Source organism: Nyctibius grandis, chromosome 6 (genome assembly GCF_013368605.1).
Source record: "Nyctibius grandis isolate bNycGra1 chromosome 6, bNycGra1.pri, whole genome shotgun sequence".
NCBI lineage: Eukaryota > Metazoa > Chordata > Aves > Nyctibiiformes > Nyctibiidae > Nyctibius > Nyctibius grandis.
The window spans coordinates 74,349,833-74,374,899 of record NC_090663.1 but is presented as its reverse complement, the minus strand read 5'-3'; the positions used below and the strand labels follow the sequence as shown (position 1 = coordinate 74,374,899).

Genomic DNA, 25,067 nt, shown 5'->3' with positions numbered 1-25,067 from the left:
CAGTTCCACACATCTTTGTGCTAGATCATGTACAAACAAATTTGAAGACATCAAATAAAATTAAAACTCTAATCAAGTCAGTACAAACTAGTTCACTAAACTTTTAAAGATCTGTGTATTTCCTGTGACAGATACAATCCATATACACGGCACAATTTAAAAGACTCGATAAATGGAAAAATATACCTTTGCCTTCTCTAGGTTTCTTCTTTATACCTAGATCTGGAGACCCATCAGACAGAGCCGATTGTTGGGTCTTCGGTTTACGGCCAGCTGCACACAAAACATGGGGGGAAAAAGTATTAATCGTGCAGAACAGAAGTGTTTTGTAGTTTGTCTTTGCTGAAAGAAGCACTTCAGGCATTTTTTTCCCCTGCCATTTCCTTGCTACAGGTATGAATAAACTTAAATTCTTAGATTACTACTACTGCATATCCAGCTTAATCCATCATTTGGCTGCTTATTTCATAGGCAGTTTTAACTCAATTTCAGACAAGTTAGTGGCAGGTGAGGTAAGCACCAAATGTATAAAGTGAAACTTCCATTTATTCGCATTCTTTTAGTCCAGTGTCTGTTTTACTCTGAAATGTATTACTTCTTCTTCTGCTTTGTTTTTGGTATTCTAGTATGGGTGTTGATCAAAGCATCAGTTTTCCTAAGGAATTTTACTACTGAAATCGTAAACATTCATTTCCACCTTGCACCTGCCCATTACAAGCTATAGATAAAAGCTTCCACTCGGTGTGTGAGCGGTGCCACATGGCATTCACATACGGCAGAGCATTAAGATGGCTACAAATGGCACCTGCAGCCCCAGCCATGCAGGACAGCTCTGGGCAGTGCTGGAAGCCTACCTGCACCGCAGCCCCCAGCTGCCTTGCTGCCCTGCCCCGGTTCCCAGGGGCTGGCAGGGCTCCCACACGCCTCCTCCTACCCTCCGCCTGCCCCTGCCAGGAGCCTTAGGAGGGGACTCCTCAGCAGGCAGCAGGCTTAGAGCTGCCTACCTTCCTGCGCCAGGGAACTCCTCTCCCAGCAAGACCTGCAGCTTCTTCATCCTTTCACACTTCAGTGACCTTTTTACTCAAGGTAAACAAGCCCAAGCAAGGAAGAGGATCATGCCCCATGGCAGCAGGCTGTAAACAGTCCATGCTTCCGTCTTCAGCTAAAGGCAAGCAGCAACGATTAATGCTCCTACCTCAGGCACAAGAGCATTAATGTTTGCTGATGAACAGTGTTCTTCATTAAACACCAAACTTCAAAAGGCATTAATTACAAAGACCAAAGTTACAGCTCTGTAACTATGGCTGAATGACCTTACACACTTAAGAGAAGGGATTTGGACTCCGTAATAGGAAAAAAATATTTACAAAATAACCTTCACAAAATTTCAGAACTTCCTGAGCACAGCCCTGTAACGTCATCTGCCCAGTAATGACCATTCAAACAGACAGTGGAATATAAAGAAATAGTTTAAATGCAGTGTACAACTACAGCTATGAAAAAGCTTTAATCATAATTTCCTTGCTTATGTAATTTACAGTACTTACAGTTATCTGTTATGTATGTGTGCTTTTGTTAAATCTAAAACTCACAGATCTTAATTTGTATCACTTTATCACTACATTGCATTTTTTTTCCTCTAAATTACAAGTAAATATTCCACCTTAGCACATCTGGAACCTCTAATAAAACAATATTCCTATACTTATGTGAATTGTATTGATGCCTGTAAGAAAACTGCTAGACCAGAGAGAAATCTCACCAGGTGCCAACCTCTCAATTGGTAGCTCAATGCTTAGAACTCAAAACACTGTTCTGAATAGTTTCTCCTCCAAGACACACCAATTAGACAAGCAATATACTTCTCTCACAAGGAAGATAATGTACTGATTTTGTAAACTGATCTATGGTTTTGCAAGTTAGTATTTACTCTGACGTTTCATTGAAAGAAGCCTGAGTCTACCCGCTCTCCAAATACATTCACATTTCAGACACCAACAGTTACCCACACAAGTCCGCTTTGAATCCTTCTCTACCCTTCCTCCACGTTGTAAACTGTCCTTAAAAAAACACAACAAAGACATCACTTTCCATTATGGCTTGGCTAAGTCCATTCTCTTGCTACTTTTTTTTCTTTTTTCTCGTTGCAGACTCATTTTCTAAGAACTTACATTTCAGACTCCAATCAGTCTGCTTATATAGAATCATCAAATCATTTTGGTTGGAAAAGACCTTTAAGATCATCAAGTCCAACCATTAATCCAGCACTGCCAAGTCCACCACTAAACCATGTCCCTAAGCACCACATCTACACGGCTTTTAAATGCCTCCAGGGATGGTGACTCTACCACTTCCCTGGGCAGCCTGTTCCAATGCTTGACAACACTTTCAGTGAAGAAATTTTTCCTGATACCCAATCTAAACCTCCCCTGACACAACCTGAGGCCGTTTCCTCTCATCCTATCACTTGTTACCTGGGAGAAGAGATCGACACCCACCTCACTACAACCTCCTTTCAGGTAGCTGTAGAGAGCAATAAGGTTTCCCCTCAGCCTCCTTTTCCCCAGACTAAACAACTCCAGTTTTCTCAGCCGCTCCTCATCAGACTTGTGAGCCAGATCCTTCACCAGCTTCGCTGCCCTTCTTTGGACTCACTCCAGCACCTCAATGTCTTTCTTGTAGTAAGGGGCCCAAAACTGAACACAGTATTCGAACTGCAGCCTCGAAGAGGATATGCACAATCAAATCATCTAATCTATCCCCACCAGTATCAACTGCACCACCTGCGGCAGCGCACATCAGAAATAAATTTTGACATTGCTCCTATGAAGAGCCATACATACCTTTTTTCTTTTTCATTGGTTCATGGATATCAGGGGAAGTTGGAAGAGGAGATGCATCCATTGGTTCAGATTCCTCCGTTGATACCTCCACCACAGTTTCTGTGATCACGTCAGGTCTCATGGCTGCATGGATAAATTCTGGGGTTGACACACAAGGAGGGACAAAAACTTCCACTAAGAGAGAATGAAAAAAAAATAGTATCTGATGAAGTTTCTACCTGATTAATGTATCTTACATGAAATTATTTTAAACAAAGCATATGCAATAATCTAGCAAGATTCTGCTCCAACAACCCGTCACCTAGAAAATCAATCCAGTTCCCAAAAACATGCATGCTTGCCATTATTGTTAGGCATAAGACAAGTATCACACCAACATTCTTTAAAACTAAACTCAACTTTAAATGAAACAAATTAGAGCTTAATCTTTGATCGTTATTCCAATTTCCATTTCCTATTCTGTAGCTTTTGGGTTTCAGTTTCACCATTATTTCATCCAACATGTATTAGTAACTTCAGAAGGAATATCACATTGAAGTAATCATCAACATTAACTTTTGTTTTTTTAAACTGGTAACACTTTGCAACACACTGTATTCATATATAATTTCTAAACCAGAAAAAATACTTTTCCCTTAAAATAACTCTTTATTTTAGCAATTTAAAATGTCAAATTCACAGAACCACAGAATGGTTGAGGTTAGAAATGACCTTTGGAGGGCACCTGGTCCAACCCCCTGCCCAACCACCTAGAACCCATTGCCCAGGACTGTCTAGACAGCTTTTGAGTATCTCTGAGGATGGAGACTCCACGGCCTCTCTGGGCAACCTGTGCCAGGGCTCGGTCACCCGCACAGTGAAAAAGCGTTTCCTGATGTTCAGATGGAAAAGTTAATTTTAAATGTGTAGCTACTCAAGGATCTCTACCCAACAACCTCTCTCAGATAAATGATTTAATCTACAAGTATGCTTGTTACATGGAGGAGAAATCACATAAAACCTCAAACAAATCAGTAGTTTTGAAATAAGCAAGCAAATGTTTTAAACAGCATACAGTTCTCCACAGAAGTAGGTTTCCCACTTTGCCTGTTTTACTAATTAGTGGAAGGAGAAATGGCTCACGTAGCAGAAACTGTGGCTGACATACCAGGACTCCTGGCATCTCTCAGGCAGGTAGGAGACTCCATATGAAGCAAGGCCTCTGCAGCTTCAATTGTCTTATCCGTGCAGTGCACATTACTTCCATGAACCGATGCTTCCACTGTAGAAGGATAAAAAAAATTAATGAGAACAGATTACTCATAGAAGTCCATGTGTATCACTGTACAACTGCTCAATCTTAAACATGAAAATCCCAACACTGTCAGGTGTCTTCACATCTTTTATACCTTCCTGTCAACAGAAATGTTTAGGGAAGAACACAAGACAAGCAGAACCAACACTGTCACTTCCTAGATTAGATTTCTGGTTCACAACCAAGCTCTTCATTTCTATGGGGTGTTCAAGAGCTTATAGCAGCAGACTTCTGGGATTTATCTTCTACCTTCAAGTTAACCAGAACAAAACAGATGGTGATGAGGACGGTTACAAACTAACACAGTGCAGCAGGGAAGTAGTACCATCTCCAACTATTAGCCCATTAAAAATCTAAAGGCCACCTCTCTTTCAGATTTTCAGTCTATTTGGATAAATATATACATATACATATATATATATATATATAAAAAAATCAAGGTCAGTTTGCAAAACAGATATATCCAGTTTCATTTTCTGACATTAAAAATATCTGCGAGTTGAGTTTAGCAGGCTTGGTTGTTAAAAAACAAAACACAAAGTTTAACAAACAGTATGCATGTTGGTTTTTTTTTTAAGCGATAACTAAGGGAAGGAGGTAAAAATATCTCTTTTTTCCAAGTTCTGAAAGTTTATGAAAACTAAGTAATTAATCAAAAATAATTTAAAATAACTTCAAGAGAGCACACTGAAGTTTGATACAGCACAGTTCACAGTAACTTGAACACAGCAGCACACTAAAAAAACCCCCAACTTATCAATTAAAACTACGGTCCTATTCACGGCCAGCTCTGTATTCCTCACCCTTGCAAAGGTTTTTAAACGTGGCGACTGCAGGAACACCTGTTGCACATCATCCCCGCTCTCGCTAAGGTACGCCGGCTCTCTCCAGTTGCTCTTCCCATTTATGGCCATCTGCTCAAAGCTGAACCGCTCCAGCGAGGCAGCCGCCAGCCCAGGAAATCTATCTTTAGCGTAAGCAGGGTCACCTATCTCCGGCGTCAGAGAACTAAAGAGGATTCGGTAATAATTCTCTACGAGAGCTTCAAGGCACCTATCCCTGTTACTGAAAGCGTCTAAGAAACAACTTGAGGTTCGTTTAGTGAAAAGCAGGGGAAATACTGCTAGCGTCACTTCTGACTTAAGAAAACACTAGATACAAACAGATTCAAGCAGGCACACACGGGGAAAAAACCTTCCAGCATACTGCAGTCTATTTAAATGCAAGGATTAAAACCTTGAAAAACCTACTAGCCAGCAGACTAAACATATAAACCAGAAGCTGAAAGTGAACGAAATCTGGAAGATGCACAAATGCAAAATTCTGGGCGACAGAAACATCTCGCTGAACCAGCCACGCTGCCTGCCTGCTGGCTGGCTGCTGGGATTCCCACCCCAGCCCTCTCCTGGCATGCTATTTAGGGGGCCTTATCTTTTGGAATAGTAGATGCCTGATAAAGCTGACATTCCACCACAGCTTCACCCAGGCTGGGAACAATAAAAGCCTACCTAAGAGCACAGGAAAAACACGCTAAAGGAAAGGGTCTCTATCGCACACTCTGTCCCTTGGATAATCGGTGGCAATCCGTAAGAGCTTTGCAGTGTGAGTTTCCCCAGCTGCAGGTCCTGGGTGCTCCCCATGCCCAGGTGCCTGCTGTTTCCTTCCCAAGCAGCAGTTTGGAGGTGTCGGAGGCTGAATACCTGCACTGAAACTGAGTGGCCCTGCAGGAAAACCTCTACCTAAATATTTTTCTTTCTAAAGAGAAGCTTCAGTTGCACGGAAATTGATGACTAAGTTTCCCCTCATCTACCACATAAAACTCCCCACTGATTATCAGAATACAGCAACAATATTCAGCTAGTCATTATAAATGTATCAATTCTACACCAATACTGAAATTAGAAAGTCCCAATCAGCATTTAATTTATTATTATTCTAAAGCATGAAAAAAGATGTAAAGCAGGTCAGCAAAGCTTTTCCACCAACTGTGCTGCCTCCCCTGCAGCCAAGAGCTGTACAATTTTCATTTCTGTTTCTGCTGGTTACCATTTTTGGGACAACTAGTTAGCTTGCTTCTGTGGAGATATCAGGTTCAGTATATAAAGGAACTCAAATAACAGTTGCCAAATTTCCACTATAAGAGAGTACTGAATTAGCTTATTGCAGGCATCTACTCCTAAATGCCGAAAAGCATACAAATTTTTCCTACTTTTGTATCCAAAGTATTTCCTATAGGGAACAGTTTAGATGCCGCACTACAAGTAAGAAGTACTTAGCAGAGAGCAGGAACAAGGCAAAAGAGGATAGCTGAAAGCCATCTTTGTACTTTTCCAGTATTATGGCATTCTGCTGAGGGGTTAGAGCAGAGAGGAAGGAGACGCAACCCCCCAGCTTTAGGGACTAAGGCTGCAATAACTTAACAGCAGAAAGGAGCAAAGGAGCCACCCAATCTCTGCCCTAAGTAACCCTTCCATTTCCAATAAAAGTAGCACTACCTACTCCTCAAAAGCCTCTGACATTTGAAAATACACGCTTCACAAATGTTTTTCCAACATGAGTTACTCAGAACTCCACTAAAATTGCCACCTAAAAAACATCAAGCAAAAAATAGTAACACTTCTGGCTTTGGCTGGAACAACACACATGCTGTCTGTCTATCATGACAGTTAACAAACTAACCTAACATTGCCAAAAAGACATCTATTAAAATACTTACTAAAATGAGCACTATTGCCAAGTTCAAAATCTTCTCACCTAGTCGCATTCTCCTTTACCCAACCCATGGTTTTAGCCTCAGAAGTGTTTGTCTACCCAGAGAGCACAAGGAGTTTTCAGTTGTGCTCAGGCAACGTTATTGTGCCAACACATTTGGAATAGAGATGTGCAAATTTGTATCTCAACACAAATTTTACATAAAATGTCTTTCTGCCATGCTAGAAAATGTCTAACAGAAGACACCAAGTCAGAGCGCTCAGTCAGGAGACATGATACTAATGAAAAAAGAAAAGATATCCCAAAAGATGAAGTAGGGGAACAGGTTCCCTCAGAGAAGGGATGGGACAAGATAAAAAAACAGGTGGCTGTTCTTGCAGATGACTAGATCAAGTGTCATCAACTAAACTACACTTATATCACAACACCTAGAAGCACTTCTCACAATAAAGACTGGGGGGGGGAGCGGGAAATCAAACCAAAGGGGTAAGATTCCACAATTAAAAAAAGGCAGCTTCAGTCAAAAGCCATCCCCACAGAAAATCACCGAGAGTTATTTACTGCCCAGTACCTTTCAGGCTTGTATAACTTGTGCCATACAAACATACATCATCACAGCAACCTTAGTCTTTTCTCAGTACATCCAAGGTTGTGATGCACCAGCGCAGTATCACAGCAGGTAGAAAAATTTCTAACCAAAGAATGAGGTGTATGACCCATTTATTTAAAAATGCCCTACTCACAAATCCTCTATTATATTTATACTGTCATCTACGGTATCACTGTGCACATATACAAGACTCCCAAAGATAAAACAGACTCTATTGCTTGAGTAAACAAGTTAAGATGCAGCTCTGTTACCTCACATACCCATTTCAGGGAGAATATGACTTGCTCAAATGAAGCAAAGTAGTTCACGTGGATGGAAGTACATTTTCCAGACTTTAGTAACTGAGTAACACGAGAACTGCCGTTCACCGATCTAGAACACATCAGAGCTAACACCACCACTTATCTTTCAATCTTTTAAACCAAATCTCACCTTACTGCTTTTATGAAGAAATCTGATTCCTTGGCACTTTATCTTAAAATAGCTCATTTAAAAAGTTTCTGGTCTGTTTTCAGAGAAAAAAAAATCCTCTTAGAAAAGGAAATCATTTCCATTTTTAAAACATAAACAGCTAACTAGGCTAGTTGATGTCTGTCTTCACTGTTGACCTAATGTCTTCTAGCTCCACTTTCTAAACAAATAGCATGTACAGTAGATTATTCAAGGCTCTCAACAGCTGTTACAAAATACCAAACTTGGTAATTAAGTCTGACAGGGCCGTACTTTAGCTTTACAGAAGAGCATACTGGCAACATATCCATTTTGTAACAATGCCCCCAGTTTTAACATAAAACAAGAGTAACAAAATGAATTAGAGAAGGTGATGAGAGGAAAAAAATGGACTGAAACTTTCAAAACGGTACTTTTTGAAACTGCGAGACAGCTCCCCCCTCTTTATCTGAAGAGCTATCAATGTCTGCATTTACAAGGTCAACACTTAACTGCAGCACCTGATTTACAATAGCTTATCCTTTAATACTATCAGGCATCCAGAGCACTACTTTAATGAAGAACTCACAATTCCAAGCATGGAACTCAGTCAAGAGTGACTACACATACACTAACAGACCTCATTAAAGTTTATTGGCGTTCACATGCTTGTTTTATCTCAGCATTTAAAAGACCACAGCAGTGGAAGGTAGTAACAGTGCTTAAGCCCCATTTTAATTAAAAACAGTTGAATTGCCCATATAGGTAATACCCAGAAATCTTTCTGTATGCAACCCTTGACTGGAAAAGACAGCCTTTTCAGTTTACTGCTTGCTTTATGGCAGACATTTGTTCAGAAACCGAAGAACAACAACTTGGGGTTTTTTTAGTATTTCCCTAAGCCTGGCTCTCTTCATTCAAAAGACTTTCAGCTGCCTACAATTTAAGGATGATACATAACCCACTGCATAGCGGCCATCAGTAAGGAAGAGGAGAGCAATCATCTCAAAACACTTGTCTCCCTGTGAGCCGTATGTTATCAGACCAATACTGAGAGAAGTACTAGCTACAAAGCCAAAACATATCTTTGTAAAGTCATTCAGGAGTTGCTCTTACAACCAGCAATTAAGATAACCTTAAGCAGTACTGATTTTGGTCCAGCTTTCCTCCCACAGTTCTCAAACACTGAAGTTTAGTCAACACTGAGGCCAGCAGCCACAGGAAAAGGCAAGGCATAATTAACGTAATCCCTTAGGATAAAGGATTCCTCTCTTGAATCCACGTGATACCATCTACATACATAAATAAGTAAACAGATATAGTATCCTGATAATATGATGATGGGAATACTAGACGTGCGTAGGTATCTGTATCGCTCACTGCAATGCAAATATCAAAAAAAATAATTAAGTTGGCTGGGTTAAGGACATCAGAAAGAGCAATACAAAGGTCATTTGTTATTTATCTAAGGGTTGGCTCACAAGCAAACTAGTTACAGTGACTTAAGAAGCTGTTGACACAATAACCCACTACTTAAACGTTCTCTATTCAACAACAATGAAAAGTAAAAAGCAACAAACTGCATCTCCTGCTGTAGTAAGCCCTGCAGAAATCAGAGCTGCGTCCTACTGGCAAAGCGAAGCGACCTTCCCCAGCGTACGCAGGAGAGTGTCTAAACGCTTGGGACATGCTCCACTTCTGTTCTGCAGCAGAACAGTTCTTCGCTGCTTTGTTGCGTGGGTTTCTGGTGTGTCTGGGGTTTGCTCCCCACCTCCAAAAATCTCTGGGTTTTTTTCCACGTTAAATAAAATAAAACTTTGTGAAGACAAAGCGACTTGTCCCCCTTTTTTAAAAGGGTATCTTCAGACATTGGTAAATGACTGAGCATTTGTCTTTAGCGTACGTTCATGCTCGTACAAACCTACTGCCATGTCAACACAAAACCAGTATTAAGGTATACTGTCAACTTGCTCATGTCTAGGCACTAACCGCACAATTCATCACCTATAACGCTACACACTGCACTGCCGTGGACGATTGCCAAGGGCTGCTTTAAAAACTTGAGCTCCACGTTGTGAAGACAAAAATAAAACCAGAGCTGGTACGACTTCCACGGAGAACTGAAGGTTTGACACTGTATATGTGCTTTTGAGCAGTGTAACCTCGCTCGTGTTTCCTCCAGGGCCGTACTGTGCTTAAAGACAACTCCCGGGATCACCAGAGCGTCCCGCTGTCAGAAGCGGCGGATTTAAAAAAACCCGAAGAGGCCAAACCGTGCCCGGTTCTGAACACGAGCTCGGGTAAACAGCCCCTGTCCCGGCAGCGGCCGGGGGGAGCAGGGGCTAAAGGATCCGACGGTGCGGAGGAGCGGCGAGGCGGTGCGCGGCACCTGTCCGGGCCGGCGGCAGCGAACGGCACTCCCACGGCCCCGCGTCTCCTCCCACCGCTCCGGCCGCGGGGCTGCCCGCAGAGCCCCGCTCCGCCGCACCGTTCCCGGGATGGCGCTCCCCCCGCCCGCCGGGGGTGCCCGCCGGGAGGGGCGGCCACGTGCGGCCCGGCGGCGGCAGCGCCCCCTCTTCCGTGTTTACACTCCGCTTCCCTCCAATTCCGTGCGCGCCCCGTCAGCGCCGCGGGGAGCCGCCACTCTGGCGCCCGCCGCGCGCCCATTGGCGGCCGCTGCCCCCCGCCCCGCCCCGCCGCCCTCCGGCCGCCAACGGCGGCGGCCCCCCATTGGCGCGCGGCGGCCGCCACTCCCAACGCGCTCGGGGGGCCCCGGGGGAACGCGCCGCTTCCGCTACGCAGCGCGCGTGGGGGAGGGGGCACCGCCCCCCGCGCCGCTCCGCTCGCCCCCCCCCCCCCCCCGCCCCCGGCCCCGCACACGTGTGCCGCGGCCCCCGCCGCCTCCTCCCGCCCCGCCGCCAGCGCAGAGTTTAAAAGGGCACCGGGAAGGGGCGGGGGGACACACGACGCACGGGTGCGCGGTGCCCGGTGAGGCCGGGCCGCACGGCCCTGCGTGCGGAGCGCGGCGGCGGCGCTCAGCCTGCCCGCTCAGACAGCGTGGCGGCGGCGGGAGGGGAGGGCCGGGCCGGGGAAGGCGGGAGGACAACAATCTCGCACACTTCCTGGTTCTCGCCCCGGCCGCGCAAATCCCGCACAACTCCTCCGCCTGCCCCGCCACGACTTCCGCCGCGCTAGAGGCGGCAGCGGGGCCGCCCGCGCCGCCGGGGGCAGGTGCCGCGGAGCGCTGCCGCCGGCCGCACGCCGGCCCGGCCGCTACCAAGGTGACCACTTCCTGATTGCCCTCCATTGCCTCCCCGCCCGCCGCCGGAGCGCGGCGTGCGCCGCCGCGGCTCCCCCCGCCCCGTCCCCGCTCCCGCTCTCCCGCCGGCGCGGTGCAGCGCAGCCGCGCGGGGCAGCTTACCGGCCCGGATGAGGAGGTCGAGCTGGTTCGTGGGCCCCTCATGCAGGGACGTCGCCATGTTTACGCTGCCGGAGCGGCTTTCACATGGACCGGCGGGCGGGGGCGCGCGCCGGGCACGCGCGGGGGCCGGCGGCGGGGGCGCGCGCTCCCGCGGGGCGGCGGGGCAGGGCGGGCGGCGCGGGCACCGCCACGGCGCGGCGGCGGGAGCGCTTCCTGCGGGGCGGCGCGGCGCACGCGATCCTTCCGCCGCCGGCCTCAGACAGGAAGTGCCGCGCCGGCACTCGCCGCCGCCGCAGCGCGGGGCCGCCCGCGGGCGGGGGAAGCCGCCGGGGCCCCGCCGGCCGCCCCGGGCAGCACCTCCCCGCCCCGCTGCCCCGGCTCCTCGCACGGCCCCAGAGGCGGCCGCAGCCGGAGGCAGCCGCAGGCAAGGACGCGCGCAGATCCGAGCGCAGCCCGTCGTTCCCGGTCGCCCCGGCGCACCCTGACCGCCGCCCCGCCGCCTTCCCCGGCCACTTGCACCTACGTGTCCCGGTGACGCCCCCTGACCGCGGCACCCGGGGCACCCCGCGTACCAATGAAGCCCCAGGTCAGGGCAGCGCTGCTCTCAGGATAAGCCCGATGGTCCTCACCGAGGCAACCATTAACGCATTAACAAGTTTTCTCCTTCGCAAATTCCTGGGCTATCGACTCCAGTAACATTGTGCCAGAAAACTTCGGTCTTTCTTGAATGCAGTGCACCCCAGCTCCTGACAGTAGCAGGGCTGGCTCCAACGGAACTTTAGATGCCTTTTCCAGTTAGCCAGAGGCCCCATCCTTCATCAAATCTAGCCCCTGAGCAGATTTGTGGGGAGGAAAAGTTGCATTGCTTTCTTAATAAAAAACACCAAACACACCACCCCTACTTCTTAGGGTTGTGTCCTCTCCCACCTGAAGAACCACCTGCTTCAGTAACACGGCAGCCTTCCCTGCCAGGCACCTGACACGCTGCAGCTGGACAGAAGCAACAGCCACAAGAACATGTTCTCCGAGCTTCCCAGGTGAGTCCCTGGGCTGCTTGTTCTCAGGGTAAAACCTCAGAGCTGCACACGAAAAGCAGCTATGCCAAGAAAAGCAAAGTATGTCGTACACAGAGCTACGCACAGCCCTCAGGCACAGGAGCTCCTTCAGTAACACCACACACACCTGACCAGGTCTATATTGTTAAGCCATTATCAGAAGGACCAAGCAACCACTTCTTGCCCAAAGATACTTCCCTGTATGCAACAGCTTCACAGCTCCATTAAATAAAGGTGAAGGGCACCAGCTGCATCAATCTGACAATGCGGAATATCTCCCTTCCCCTCTCAAATTTTAGTAATCCCAGGATCTAGATCACAAACAAGAATTTAGAAGCATTTTTCCCCGACACCGAAATCACAAAATAGTATCCAGCATAAATCACCTCTTAACTGGTAAATTCAGTACCTCAAACTTTTGACAGATCATATTCCTACTACAACTCTCAAGGCTTTTTAGGAATACAATTTAATGACCATGTTTATATACACTAATGAAATTTCAGGCATTTTGTAGATTTCACTCATCTATTCCTGGCTGCAAGGAATTAAACTTGGTCATCACCTCATCATATAACAAACAAGACCTGCCAGCGAGATCGTTCATTCTCACATTCAAGCCATGATACCTAAGGGCAGGACTGTGCTAAAAGTTTTGCCAGCTGAGCTCCTTCCAGCCAGCAGCATGGACAAAAAAGGCACTCTCTAGCCAGCTGTGACGGTAAAAAGCTCTCATGCAGATACAGCTTTGCCAACAGCAGAGTGCTCCTGTCAGCTTCTGTTATTCAGAGAGGTGGAACAGCCGTGTTAATAAGAATTCCCTCTGTCAGCATATTTCCACTAGAGGACTCTGCTGTATTCTCCAGCAGAAGTTTTTCCAGTGGAGACAAACCCAAGGACAAGTAAAGGCGTTTTAAGTAGGCGCACACTTAAATGTGCAATAAAACTTCATAGCCCTTCGTTAAAACACCCTCAAATTGAAGTGGAAATCTCATGCAGTGTAGTTTAGCAGCACCCTCGATTCAGCTTACATACAGACTGCCAAAATAACTGTGCATTCACGTCACTTTCTCCTGTGCACCTACTGTTGTTAACAATCATAATTCACCCACCCTTCTCGTCAAGCAGTTAGGCCCGCAGCAATAAAATAGTTAAAAATAGTTTGTCAGTTTAGATCCAGATCAAAAGGTGCACCGAGACACTAAATACCTTGGAAGATCCAGACCTGTGCCAACAGGAGTTCACACTTACATACTTCGGAAAAGACACATTCACAGTTTGTTGCCTTTCTGTTCACTGTGTAATTCAGTGAGGACTGTTCACTGATTGCAACTTCCAGTCACAAACTGAAGTGTTTGACTCATATCCAAGTTGTTCTCTCTACCCACTATGGCTAGAATGAAGTTTTGGCTAAGATATGCACCCTCCTTGAGCAAGTGCATTCAAGTAATCTGTGTGTATAATTTTTGACAAACACCATGTGTCCAAAATTAATTAATTAGAGTATAAAACGTCAAGCTCCCAGTTTTCTAAGCAGCATTTATTTACTACTGCGAGCACAGAGTTAGCACAGCGTTTGCCAATTCACATGAAATGGACTCAAACAGCTGCACACATCATTCTGATTCTTCGCCCTCTCTGATCATACACAGAGAGAGTATCGCTGGATGCCCAAGGGATTCCAGTCAGCTGAAAAAAGGCCAAGCCTATGCACTTTCAAGATTATAATGTAAGCAACTACAATAAATCTATGAAGTGATCATTTTGACCTGTGCCCAACTGATTTATACAAGTATAGTATTAAAGCATAACGCTGTCTTTAAGGAGGAATGCGATTTTCCCAAAAGTTTTGCAGTTCCATCTGTTTAAACTATATGACTTCCAGTATTTTATGCTGAACACTAATTGATTTGTCATGCTAATAAATCTTACTATTTCAGGGGAAAAAAAAAAAAAGACAGTCAATAGGGAAAAAAGTAAACATGCACTTAACTTTTTAATCTCTTCTAAAGCCTCTTTTCTCAGCAGAAGGCTAACAAAGAGGGACACAAAAATCTACTGAGAGTGGTGTGTGGCCCAATGAGGCAAGAAATATTTACTGTAATGTTACAGGGCCACATGAAATTACAGATAAACTTATGTTTTCCTGGCATGAAAAAAGTAGGAAAAAATATACAGAAACAGATCCCTGACAGCATCATTCTTTGTCAGACAAAAATAGATTTATTAGCCTAGTGTTTTTTTTTTTTTACTGTTAGAGTGTACAGAGGGTAAGCTTTATTGTATTTTTTTAAACCACAAGCTCAGCTGTCAAGATAGCCAGGTAGACCCACATGCTCATCACATGCCACATCTACGAACTGCCACGTATGTAATACGCAGGACAGGTAACAGTCAAAACTATGCTTATGACACACAGGAATGTAGTAAGTCTTCAGTCATTTCAAGCAATAACAAGTAATCGCATTTTTAGGTGACAGCACCTCCATCCCTGTGCACTTCAGAGTCTGGTAGATAAGCAACTTGGACAACAGGAATACCCAAGTTAATTGTATCCCCCTACTTGTATAAACACATGAGCAAAATATCTGTCAACTCATGCTTTCTCGTTAAGGGGTATGGACAACTTTGTTCACATTAAAGGAAATAAGCTTCACGGCTTTGCAATATACACCAGTTAAACTTCATCCTGATTATTGTGAAAAAGTGGAAGACAGCTCACGAGAAGAAGCTGGATGTGATAACTGCATGCAAGATAGCAGATGTAGAAATTCAAAATAAGAAAAACTGGAAGGTTTCAGCAGATTTGCAGAAGTGGATGGGAGTGGGACCATCAATTATCTTAAGCATTTCCTTGAACAGTCCTTAAAACTAACACAGCATTCAGTGGCTACAGAGGAATTGTCAGTCTCCTCTCCCCCATAGTCTCCTATGGAAAGTTGCCTTTCCCACAATTCTGACAAATACGTTAAAAACATTTTCCAGTAATAGACTGTCGTTTCTCTTGGAAAACTATTTTACAAGCTTTGTAACTTGAAATGCTAGAAGTACAACCTTCCAATGGCACCTTTTTCCTTCATTGACAGCAAATGATGAACCAGAAAGAAAACAGCCACATATTTAATTATTTTTAGCCACAGAGGATTCCAGTTGTATTCTAGTATGACAAACCTACCCTGGGAAAAGGCAATTATCATAAAGCACTTACTTATTCTTACAGAGGTGATGTGTTTGACTTCATTTAAGTAATTAGTCAAGGGTAGATGGCAATCTGTCCATCTACTGAGGGTAGTATTTGCAGTCTACATGAGAAACTGCAAATGATAACAGAGGAACAACACTGAAAAAACAACCAAGCTAAAAAGCTTCAAGTAACTTCAGAAGTCCAGGCATGTCCTGTCCCGAGTGCCAAAACCACCTACAAATTTTAAATAGTTCCAGAAAGGTCAGTTTTGCCCAGGATCTTGAGGAAATTCACATCTAACAATTACAGAAGTAGCTGCTGTCCTCAACAGCAGGCTATCAAACCGTTGATAATTATTAATGCATTGCAAGAGTAACGAGACAAAGAAACATTTTTAACAGATTCCAGAAACATGCAAGAAGGTGCAGCAGTCTCCTTTATCAGCACATCAGTATAATCATTACCATCCACGGTAGAAAATTGCAAAAGTAACAGCAAAATAGCCACAAAGTGTCCCCGGAGGAACCAGGGAAACACTGAGGAAAGGGGTCAGTGACCATGCCAAGCTTATCTTCTTGACTACGCCAGATGAAGTCTAATAATACCAGAGCCACAAGTCTGTCACAATCTGCACTGTTAAGTGGATCCAGGATCCTGGTGTCACTATTCATATGGCAGTTAGTGATTCCACACAGAAAAGTAAATGTAGTCTCAGGATTTGATACTAGCTTTGACAAACAGAAAAGCAGTTACTCAAAATAGCAAGTGTCTGCATCCCAGCATTATTAGTTGTGAATGCAAAGTAAGAAAAACTTGTCTGTCTCAAAAAAAAAATGCACTTCCCTGCCTTACAATGTATAGCAGACAATTATAAATCAGGTATTTGCATAGCACATTACCTGATTTTACAAAATTGACAGTATTAGAGATTGGTAATAGGCTCACATATTATCTATACCACCGTTGAGCAATTTCTAAGTTCAAAATCCAGCATTCACAATTCCTTAAGACTTCTCTGATAACAACAAATGTCTATTCTATAAGGCCACTGAATCTTTACAAGGACTAAATGTCCTGCTCACACACATATGGCTTTATTGTGATCCTAGAATTTTTTGTCAAGTACAATCTCTCTTTTCATATGCAGATCACCTTTTAAAACTATTACTTTCAAGTTTGTCACTATATTTGATCAGTAAAGACCAGTAACTCTTGTGCGCTCATACCACGTTGGTTTTGGCATGCCATATTGCATTCTAATTTCAAGACACAAACCACAAGATTTTTCAGCTCACATTAGTACAATGCTGTAGCTGAGTCTTCATAGTAACATCCTACAATTTCTCACTCCTAGTTGCAACTGGAGTTGGGACTGTAGAGGAGAGTGCATCTGTACATCTGAAGCCCAAACCATAATGCCCCACACTAGCATTCAATTAACCTCACATCAGCCTCAGAAAAAAAATTATGCCCAATATGTGTAGTTAGATTAGGCTTTATTACAAAATATTTCGGCTTGCAGTGTTCTTTCAGTACGAACGGAGCACTGAACGCAGGAAGGCAGAAACCTGAAATCTAGAAAGAACCGGACACCACAACCAAGGTGTCACTGTTAGGTTAAAAACATTATCACCCACAGAGCAGCTGCACAGTTCTGTTCATTAATTTCTCAGAAAGGGAAACACCAGCAAAGGTGACATAAAATCTAAGTTGCAGTTGAATTTTGTTTCCAAATTAAGAACACTACCGAGAACAGATGTATACGCCCTTGGCATAACTGCTCCAAGTGCTATACAATAGCACACGCAATGGGAGGGAAATCATTTTGTTTCACTGTCATCAATATTTAACTAGCAAAAATGCAATGGATTTCTTGGCAGAGTGAGAAGTCACACCAATGTAGCAGCAGCATGGTGTCAAAAACAAAATTAGCTCATATTCAAGGGATAAATTCTTAACCCATTAATGTGTTAGAGACATCTAATTCTTGCAAGTACTGCATGCAAAGTTTTCTCTTGCTTTTATCTAGCTAATGGGATTCATCTTAGCTCTTTGATGAAGGCGGTACCAACTTAAGCTGAAAGTTTAATCAAGTTGTTAGAACATCCAAACTCTTGTTTGTAGTCTCATCAGTGTAAGGAAATGAAGTTCGATCAATAGGATATGTCAGCACTACCAAAACGTACACCAGATGTTCGTGTTAACTCATTTTTTGTAAGAGGCAGTTTAATCGCATAATGCTTGGACAGAATGAATGATAACATGGTTTTGTTTATCCCTTCCATACACATGCCATAATCAAAGGTAAGATTCTAACCAGATCTAATACTGAATTCTTAGTGTATGATATTTAACAACTGATGAAAACTTATCCGAGATAAACAAAAGAGTGCACAGGCTCAAATTCACATAAAAAGTCAGAAGGAAGCAGTTTTAATCATAATGAGAGAAGACATACAGAGGCAGAAAGAAGAACAGGTAATAACTGAAGATTTTACATAGATATAGAAAGCTGGTTCCCACAGTGATAATAGTGTAAGCAGTAGCCTAAAATTTTTGAAGATTTGCCTTAAAGTATATATTTTATTCATGCATTTGTTTAAATTAGGGGAGGAGTTAAGCCTAAACTCACTGTTTATTCAACCTCTTCCCTCCTTAAGGATGGCTATCAATTTACATGGTAGTTTCAACTGAACTTCCTGGTGGAAAAAAAATTTAAGAGATGATAGAGAAACATACCATCATTGTTGTCTTTGTAGCTCAATATTTTTCCATCAGATCGTAATCCTGGAGGGGCTCATTTTCAAATTCCCATTTTTTCATGCAGATCTTCTACCCCCCTGTGGCAATAACATTTTTAGAATTAAAACATATTTTCAACTTGCACCACAGGGAGGATTTCTGATGGAACATCGAATTAAAAAATGTGGTGACAGTTCACAAGTTGAATGATAGCTCAACTTCTTGAAAGCAGTAGTTTTGTTTCCTCTTTAATCTTAAAAGTTGTGAGAAAGAAATCCCAAACCTGTACTTGCCGCTTCGATGATTAACAAAAAAATAAGGGGAAAAATACTATTGATACGAGAAGTTAGATTCCCTGAATCAATTACATCAGGGTCTATATTGGCAACATGATTTTGGTATACCTCTCATAGGGATCAAGCTTTACTGTAGTTACAGCAACATTTGCTTAACAGCTGCCTACTGTTCAACAAGATTTGTAAATAACAAACAACACTGGTTTTGCAAATTCATCATAAGTGAGGTAACACAGAAGAAAATACCAGTGCAGGCATAAGATCAGTTTGAAGGGAGTTCAGAAGGTACTAACCAATTTTAATGACAATGTTCCAGATAACTTGGCATTTTTAAAACCAGCATTATCCTACTTAAATACTCATCTAATGCCTTATTTAACTGAAAGACTAGGCATCATCCATGTATCAGATCTGCATATCATGACCATGGTACTTTCAGCAGTGCACATATGGTGAACCCAAAGATTAGATTATCCCATTAACACACCTACCCATCCACGTTCTGGGTTCTGCGTCATGACAGGCAAACAGAACTATAGCAACTGTTAATTTCAGACTGACTGCTTCTTTAAAGAGAGCAGCTTCTGCTGTTATGTGAATTACAAAGGTTTCGCTGAATAAACCCTAAAATTGAAGGGCTAATTACTTTAAGGACAGATAACTACTCAGGAAACGGAAACCAACAAAATTTGGCTATTATTAAAAATTAAGAAGGATGTATTATTTATGATATGAACACATCCACTGTTGCAGTAAACAAAATTTTAATTGTGGTTTCATGAATGCGAGAAGTTTTTTAACACAAAACAACATTACAGGTCCTGATTTCGCCCTTGGATCAGCACTGACAGTCCTTGCAGTCCACGCAATCTCAAATCCAATCACAGAATAGCAAACCACAAATAGAACCATTCAAGGCACGGCATAAATCATCTCTTTAGTGTCCTACGTAAATTTCACCACATCAGCTACCTCACTACATTTATCAAAAGGGTACTGATCCCTGTCTCCAAAGGCTAGAATAATGCTATATTTTACTAAATTATGCAGCTTTAGATTGATGCAAAGTAGCTGAAGGGTCTCTGAACAGGTATGTTGTAACATGGTAATGCATGTAAATCAGTAGTCATTGCAATTGCCAATGGACTGTCGTAAGAAGGGTAAAAAAATAAATCAGGTCCATGGCCAACAGTAGAGATACTGACAACTGGGTGTGTATTATATTACATGGGTATGTATCACTGCAAATACTGCCAAGACTTCTTTAAAATGGGTTTTTTGTATTTACCATGCTGTCTGTAGAGTCTAGAACCACAAAAGTTATTAAGTCTACTCATTCTTGGTACAACAACTATACATTTATTAAATAATGTGAAATTTTTTTGAGAAATTAATTCTGACATTTATGAAATAGAATCAATTGAGACCAATTCAGCAACAATGGATTTTTCTTCTAAGATGCACAGAAATCAAACTGTTGCACCTATCTAAATTAGGATCATTAGCAGAATAAAGGTATGTACTGCAGAAAATTAGCATCTTAAAATGCTCTTTAAATAAACTTGTTTCTGCCTTAGCCTGCTTTCTCATTGACTTCTACTATGGCACCTTTTACCACCTCTCCGACATCAAATTGCTTCCTACCCACAGCCCAGTATCTCTTCCCTTCCCCTACAAAAATAAAAATTAAAAAACGCCCTCAGATTCACTCTCCTGCAACTCATTGCTAATAATGGCACATTACCAAAATGAACGTTTCTTGGGGCCTTTATTCTTTACCTCCATCCATGTTACCTCTCTGTACAAGCAACAAATTCAGAAAGACCCTTGGCTGTACCAAAACGTGTTGGTCAAAACACACCCCACAAGACTGCTTCCCTCAGAACAGTCTAAACCAAGCACTTCTTTCATCAACACTAGACACAAGTCCTGTGCAAGAACCTTTACTCGCTGTCATGTATAATTACACCATTAAAACTGCACTGGATTAATGGTGTATATACTTTACAAATAATAAAGAAAAGTTGGAATATGGGAACAGGTGTGCAAGGGGAGATTACCTCTCTCCTCAGAGACCTTTTGGAATCACAAATGATAATATTAATTAATAGCTTTGAAAATCTTCATTAGATTTTAATTTCTCCTCTATACTACTGTAAATTGGCTTTTCAGTGCACATTAGTTTTTATATCAAAACTATTAAAACAAAGTTTTAAATATTTGTACTGATTTTAATATTTTATTATGTTATTAAACTAAATTTTTAAGGACATATTAACATCAAAGTTATTGTGAAATTTAAAAAGAAAAAAAACAAAAAAAAAACCACACACACCACCAAACTATCTGCAGTTGAGACACATCCCTTAACATCTCCAGCCACAAACTCCCCAAATTATCATATCAACTGCCCTATACAATATCTAGACTTGGAAGCAGGCACATGTCTGTCTCTGAAGAGTAGCTTAAAAAAAAAAAACAAAACAAAGCCAAAAAAGATTCTTACAGAAGAGCTACAAGTTTTTAATTGTCATTTCCATCCATTTATTGTGGCCAGAAAATGATACTTAAAAACATAGAGAGTTCATTTGCAGTAGCTCTTTATCCTAAAAGAACTGTTCTGTTAGCCATTAATCTACCAAAATCTTACAAGAAACAGCATATTTAATGTTTTAAAAAAACCAACACTTCTGAATGCAAAAGCTCTTAAAGGTTTCCAAGTACAAATACAACTTAGCGTCTTGGGAAGAACACCCTCAGTTCTCGCTTACCTTAACCTTAAAAGTTTTATTACCATAGTCAAAAAAAAAAATATGTATTTCATATCCTTTCTTTACATGAATTTGTTGAACTTGTAATTAGCATATTTAATTCAAAACACATTTGAGTGAACTGGAATTGCAAGTATTCTCTCAAAACCTGGTTCTTTAGTTCATGCACATCTTACGAAGTTGATGCATGTCATTTTTGATGCAGTGCTACAGGACATTAACATCCAGATTCAGAAAGATGTATGAGCAATTGCATCCACTGTTTGAACTAAAACCTACCTAATCTGATGGGAATGCACATACATTTACTGGGCTGCAAAGTTAAGCAACTGAGAGAAGAGTCTCTCAGCTTCGTTTTCCTTGCCTGACATCATAAATTCAAACTCCAACCCTACATTAGGCAGGACAGGAACGTATGCTATCCATGTTACAGTCAAGTGGTCTCAGCAGTTCAGTTGGAGTGCCCAAGAGGACCTGTCCTCGCTTTGGTTGCAGTTCTATGTAGTCCCTACCCCAGCACTCATCAGGCCCTTGGCTGAGCCATGTCAGCATGCTAATCCAGCAAAAAGTTAACCCAACAAAAATACAGAACAGTTGAGGGTTTCCTTGCTATTTTGTCTTGCAAAATTAACATACTGAAATGGCTAAAAAAGGTTCAACAAGTATGAGAAATAGTACAAGAAAGTAAGCGGGAGGGACAACAGGAACTGCAGCACAGCAGCAGCCTGGCAGTCAGATGTAATTAGGCTCCCCTAGGAGCACAACTTCTGTTTCTTCAGACAGTTTAACTAAGACTTTGGTCCCCCTCAGAAAGTTCAAAGCTCCTGATCGTGTTCTTTGGAGAGAGGTGTACAGAAAGATACAGACTTACTGCTAAACAGGTCAGCTGCTCTAACGCCAAAGCTCTACTCCTTTCTTCATTCCTAACTTGTTATTTTACCATATAGCTGAGTTAATTTCAATCTCTTAGGGTTTTTGCCCATAAAAGGACAGTTCAACTCCACTTCCCCTAGCCACACACTCCTGCCTCTAAACCAGCAATAAAACTGCTCTTGGACCAGAAAGGCAGGATAGCAAGGGACAGAGGACAGAGCTCATGGGAAGGGGGAAGAGTTGGAAGACAGGGTAAATAGAGCTGCGCAGCCCATATTGCCAGCTGCCCTGCAGTTATTTGGCTCGGACGCATTGTGAAACTAAATTCTAACCAGCTTCCTGTCTCAGCATATTTTTAAAAACTCCAAGTTCAGTTGTCTAGTTAACCCCCTGCATAAATAGGTAACAAAGACAAATGAAGGTCCGCCTACTTACGAGGGTACACGGTGTTACAATGCAGCGCCCTGAAACCTAAGGTGACATTTTTACCTGCCAAACCCCAATCCTCTCACCACTGAAGCTAAGTACAAACAAGTTTAGAACAATGTGACTTCTAAAAGTAAGAAAATGTCACAGAAAAAAAATATTGTAATTGATCTACCTGTTTCCACAGTTTCAGTCTCAATTTCTTGTTCCTCTGCTACATCTTGCATCAGGTAAGTCTCATCATCATAAACCAGGACCTGAGCAGCGTAACCCTGTTCTAGTCTGGCACTAGGAACTGGTTCCACAATCACTGCTGGGAATTCAGAGACTGGCTCACTTTCCTATAGAAAAAAAAAGAAAAAGAAAACCACATGCTCTAAATACTGCACTGTTGAACTCTGCATCAGTATTTTCCTCTTATGCTCTTACATATTTTATGGAATAATGATAAAAATTTTAATGATTTTTAAAGGCAATTTTCTTCTAAAGCAAGTGATTAAAAAAAAATTAAAAGACAGCTTATCATCCACCAAAGGGACCTTCCTGAATCTCAAAGATATCTTCCTGGCTTTAAACATGTAAAACTTAAAGCATTAGACAGCTTTAAGGCATTGAACAAGAGGAAGCTTTCTAATTAAGACATTCAGCTGTGGGAAGCTCCCTCTGCTCCACAAAATGTAATCAAGGCTTTGCGTGTGTACTGCAACATACCTACATCTGACCTATATCTTATGAACACTCATGTTTCATGTTTTGGATTAAGTACGTAAGCTATCGCAAAAAAACTACTACTTCAAAGCCCATATGCCTATCTCTACTTATTTAAGGATCAAAATGTCTGTAACAGCACATTCAATCTGTTAAAGTGTTGCAGAAGTGGAACCCTGCCAGATTCAATTTACTACAAGCTACAGGATAGTAGAATATATTTATTATTTTTTTTATAAGAATGCAAAATACAAGCAAATACATCATGTTGGCTAACTTTGAAAAAAGTCCTTGTATTGTTCTGCTCATCTCATTCTACACCTCAAGGCACATCTGAGATCTTTACTTTAAAGAGATGCTTAGTATAGAATTTAATTTTGTAAACCCAGTCTACAGTCGTACTGCAGACTTCAAAACTTACTGCTTCCACTTGTCTGTGATAATAAAATCTTTTAATAAAAGATACTTGAAAAATGGGCTCCTCTCTTCCTCCTCACATAACAGTCTCTAATCCATTTCACTTGCATTCACAGCAAGTTTACAGCGAATTTTTCTTTCAAATTAAGATAAATGTGTGAAGTTTGTTAGTAAATAAATGCTATTTATTTTTCTAACCTCTTGATTTTTTGTTCCATTGCTGTCAAACTCCAGGCCGGGGCCTCCAGTGTCAATCACTGCTGATGTCATGGTGCATCCCCTGAAGCCGCTTTGAGAGCTGTTATCTATCCTGAAGACAGTAATGCCGATAGCCTGAGGTTATCAAAGGCTTAAATTCACAATCCACTTCTGTTAAACAGCTAGGCAGAGGTGGCTGAAACACAAAATAATTATGAGTTATTTGCATAGCTTATGTTCAAAAGTCTTGCAACATTTATGAAAGCTATTGCATGCTACATCTCTACATCAAAAGAGGGCATCAGTGAATACAACAAATGTGACGGAATGTGCTGACCTTGGTAAAGTTAACACGGAACACTGCCATAAAACACAAGTTTCACACTAACTTTTAATACTAACATAATACAATTTCAGTTTGGTTCCTTGCAACTTGTTAAATTTCACAATTCTAAAAACAAATAATATCCTTAGATATCTTCCATTGGCCAAAATAATGAATTTCTCACTGAGGTCAAATATCAACTAGTTTTTTGAGACACACATACGTTTGAGTTAGCGCAGCTTTTCTAAAGTTACTGTTTTCCTATTAAATTAGGAGATCTTTTTTTTAATTATATTTTCTTCTTTGTTCTACTAGTTTCATAGTCGTTTCATGAAGTTTTGTAACTAGTTGCACAAAGCTTTCAAAAATACTGCCTTTTTAAAGCAATGCACATATAATATACATCTCACAAATACACAATACCAAATTTCTAATCTACAATTTTCTTTGAAATAAAAAGTATTGTAGCAGTTCCTCCTTTTTTCCCCATAGAAGAAATTCTCATGAGTCCAAAAAAAGGCACTTCCACATCATAATGCTTTAATTTGGGTATACCATGGACTCACTGAACTTACAAAGATATATAACCTACATCTTCGTGAATTTCTTTAAAACTAGATCAACAGCAGTGCTTTGTTTCTAAACAACTGCTATTTATTTATTCTGAGTAAATATTATTACTCATATCCTGTCTTTGGAAGAGACAAATAATCTGTGTTCATAAACCTTGGGCTGTGAGGAGCAGTTTACTACTTCAAGATGC

General features: G+C 42.1%; 1 protein-coding gene across 5 annotated transcripts in view; it reads right to left on the bottom strand.

Moving 5' to 3' along the window:
* Positions 1–25,067, bottom strand: part of ELF2 (E74 like ETS transcription factor 2) — a 38,753-nt gene that overhangs the window by 4,314 nt on the left and 9,372 nt on the right. For 2 of the 5 annotated variants that reach the window (XM_068403134.1, XM_068403135.1), the window contains exons 2-6: positions 23,980–24,175; positions 22,832–22,997; positions 3,991–4,104; positions 2,844–3,017; positions 187–273 (exon numbers count right to left, since the gene is read on the bottom strand). In XM_068403134.1, the coding sequence (XP_068259235.1) occupies positions 187–273; positions 2,844–3,017; positions 3,991–4,104; positions 22,832–22,997; positions 23,980–24,051 (613 nt within the window). In that variant the 5' untranslated portion in view covers positions 24,052–24,175. Of the gene's footprint in view, positions 1–186; positions 274–2,843; positions 3,018–3,990; positions 4,105–4,940; positions 5,025–11,309; positions 11,403–18,287; positions 18,378–22,831; positions 22,998–23,979; positions 24,176–25,067 lie in introns of those variants that run through there. The other 3 variants (XM_068403138.1, XM_068403136.1, XM_068403137.1) reach the window with 3 other exon arrangements.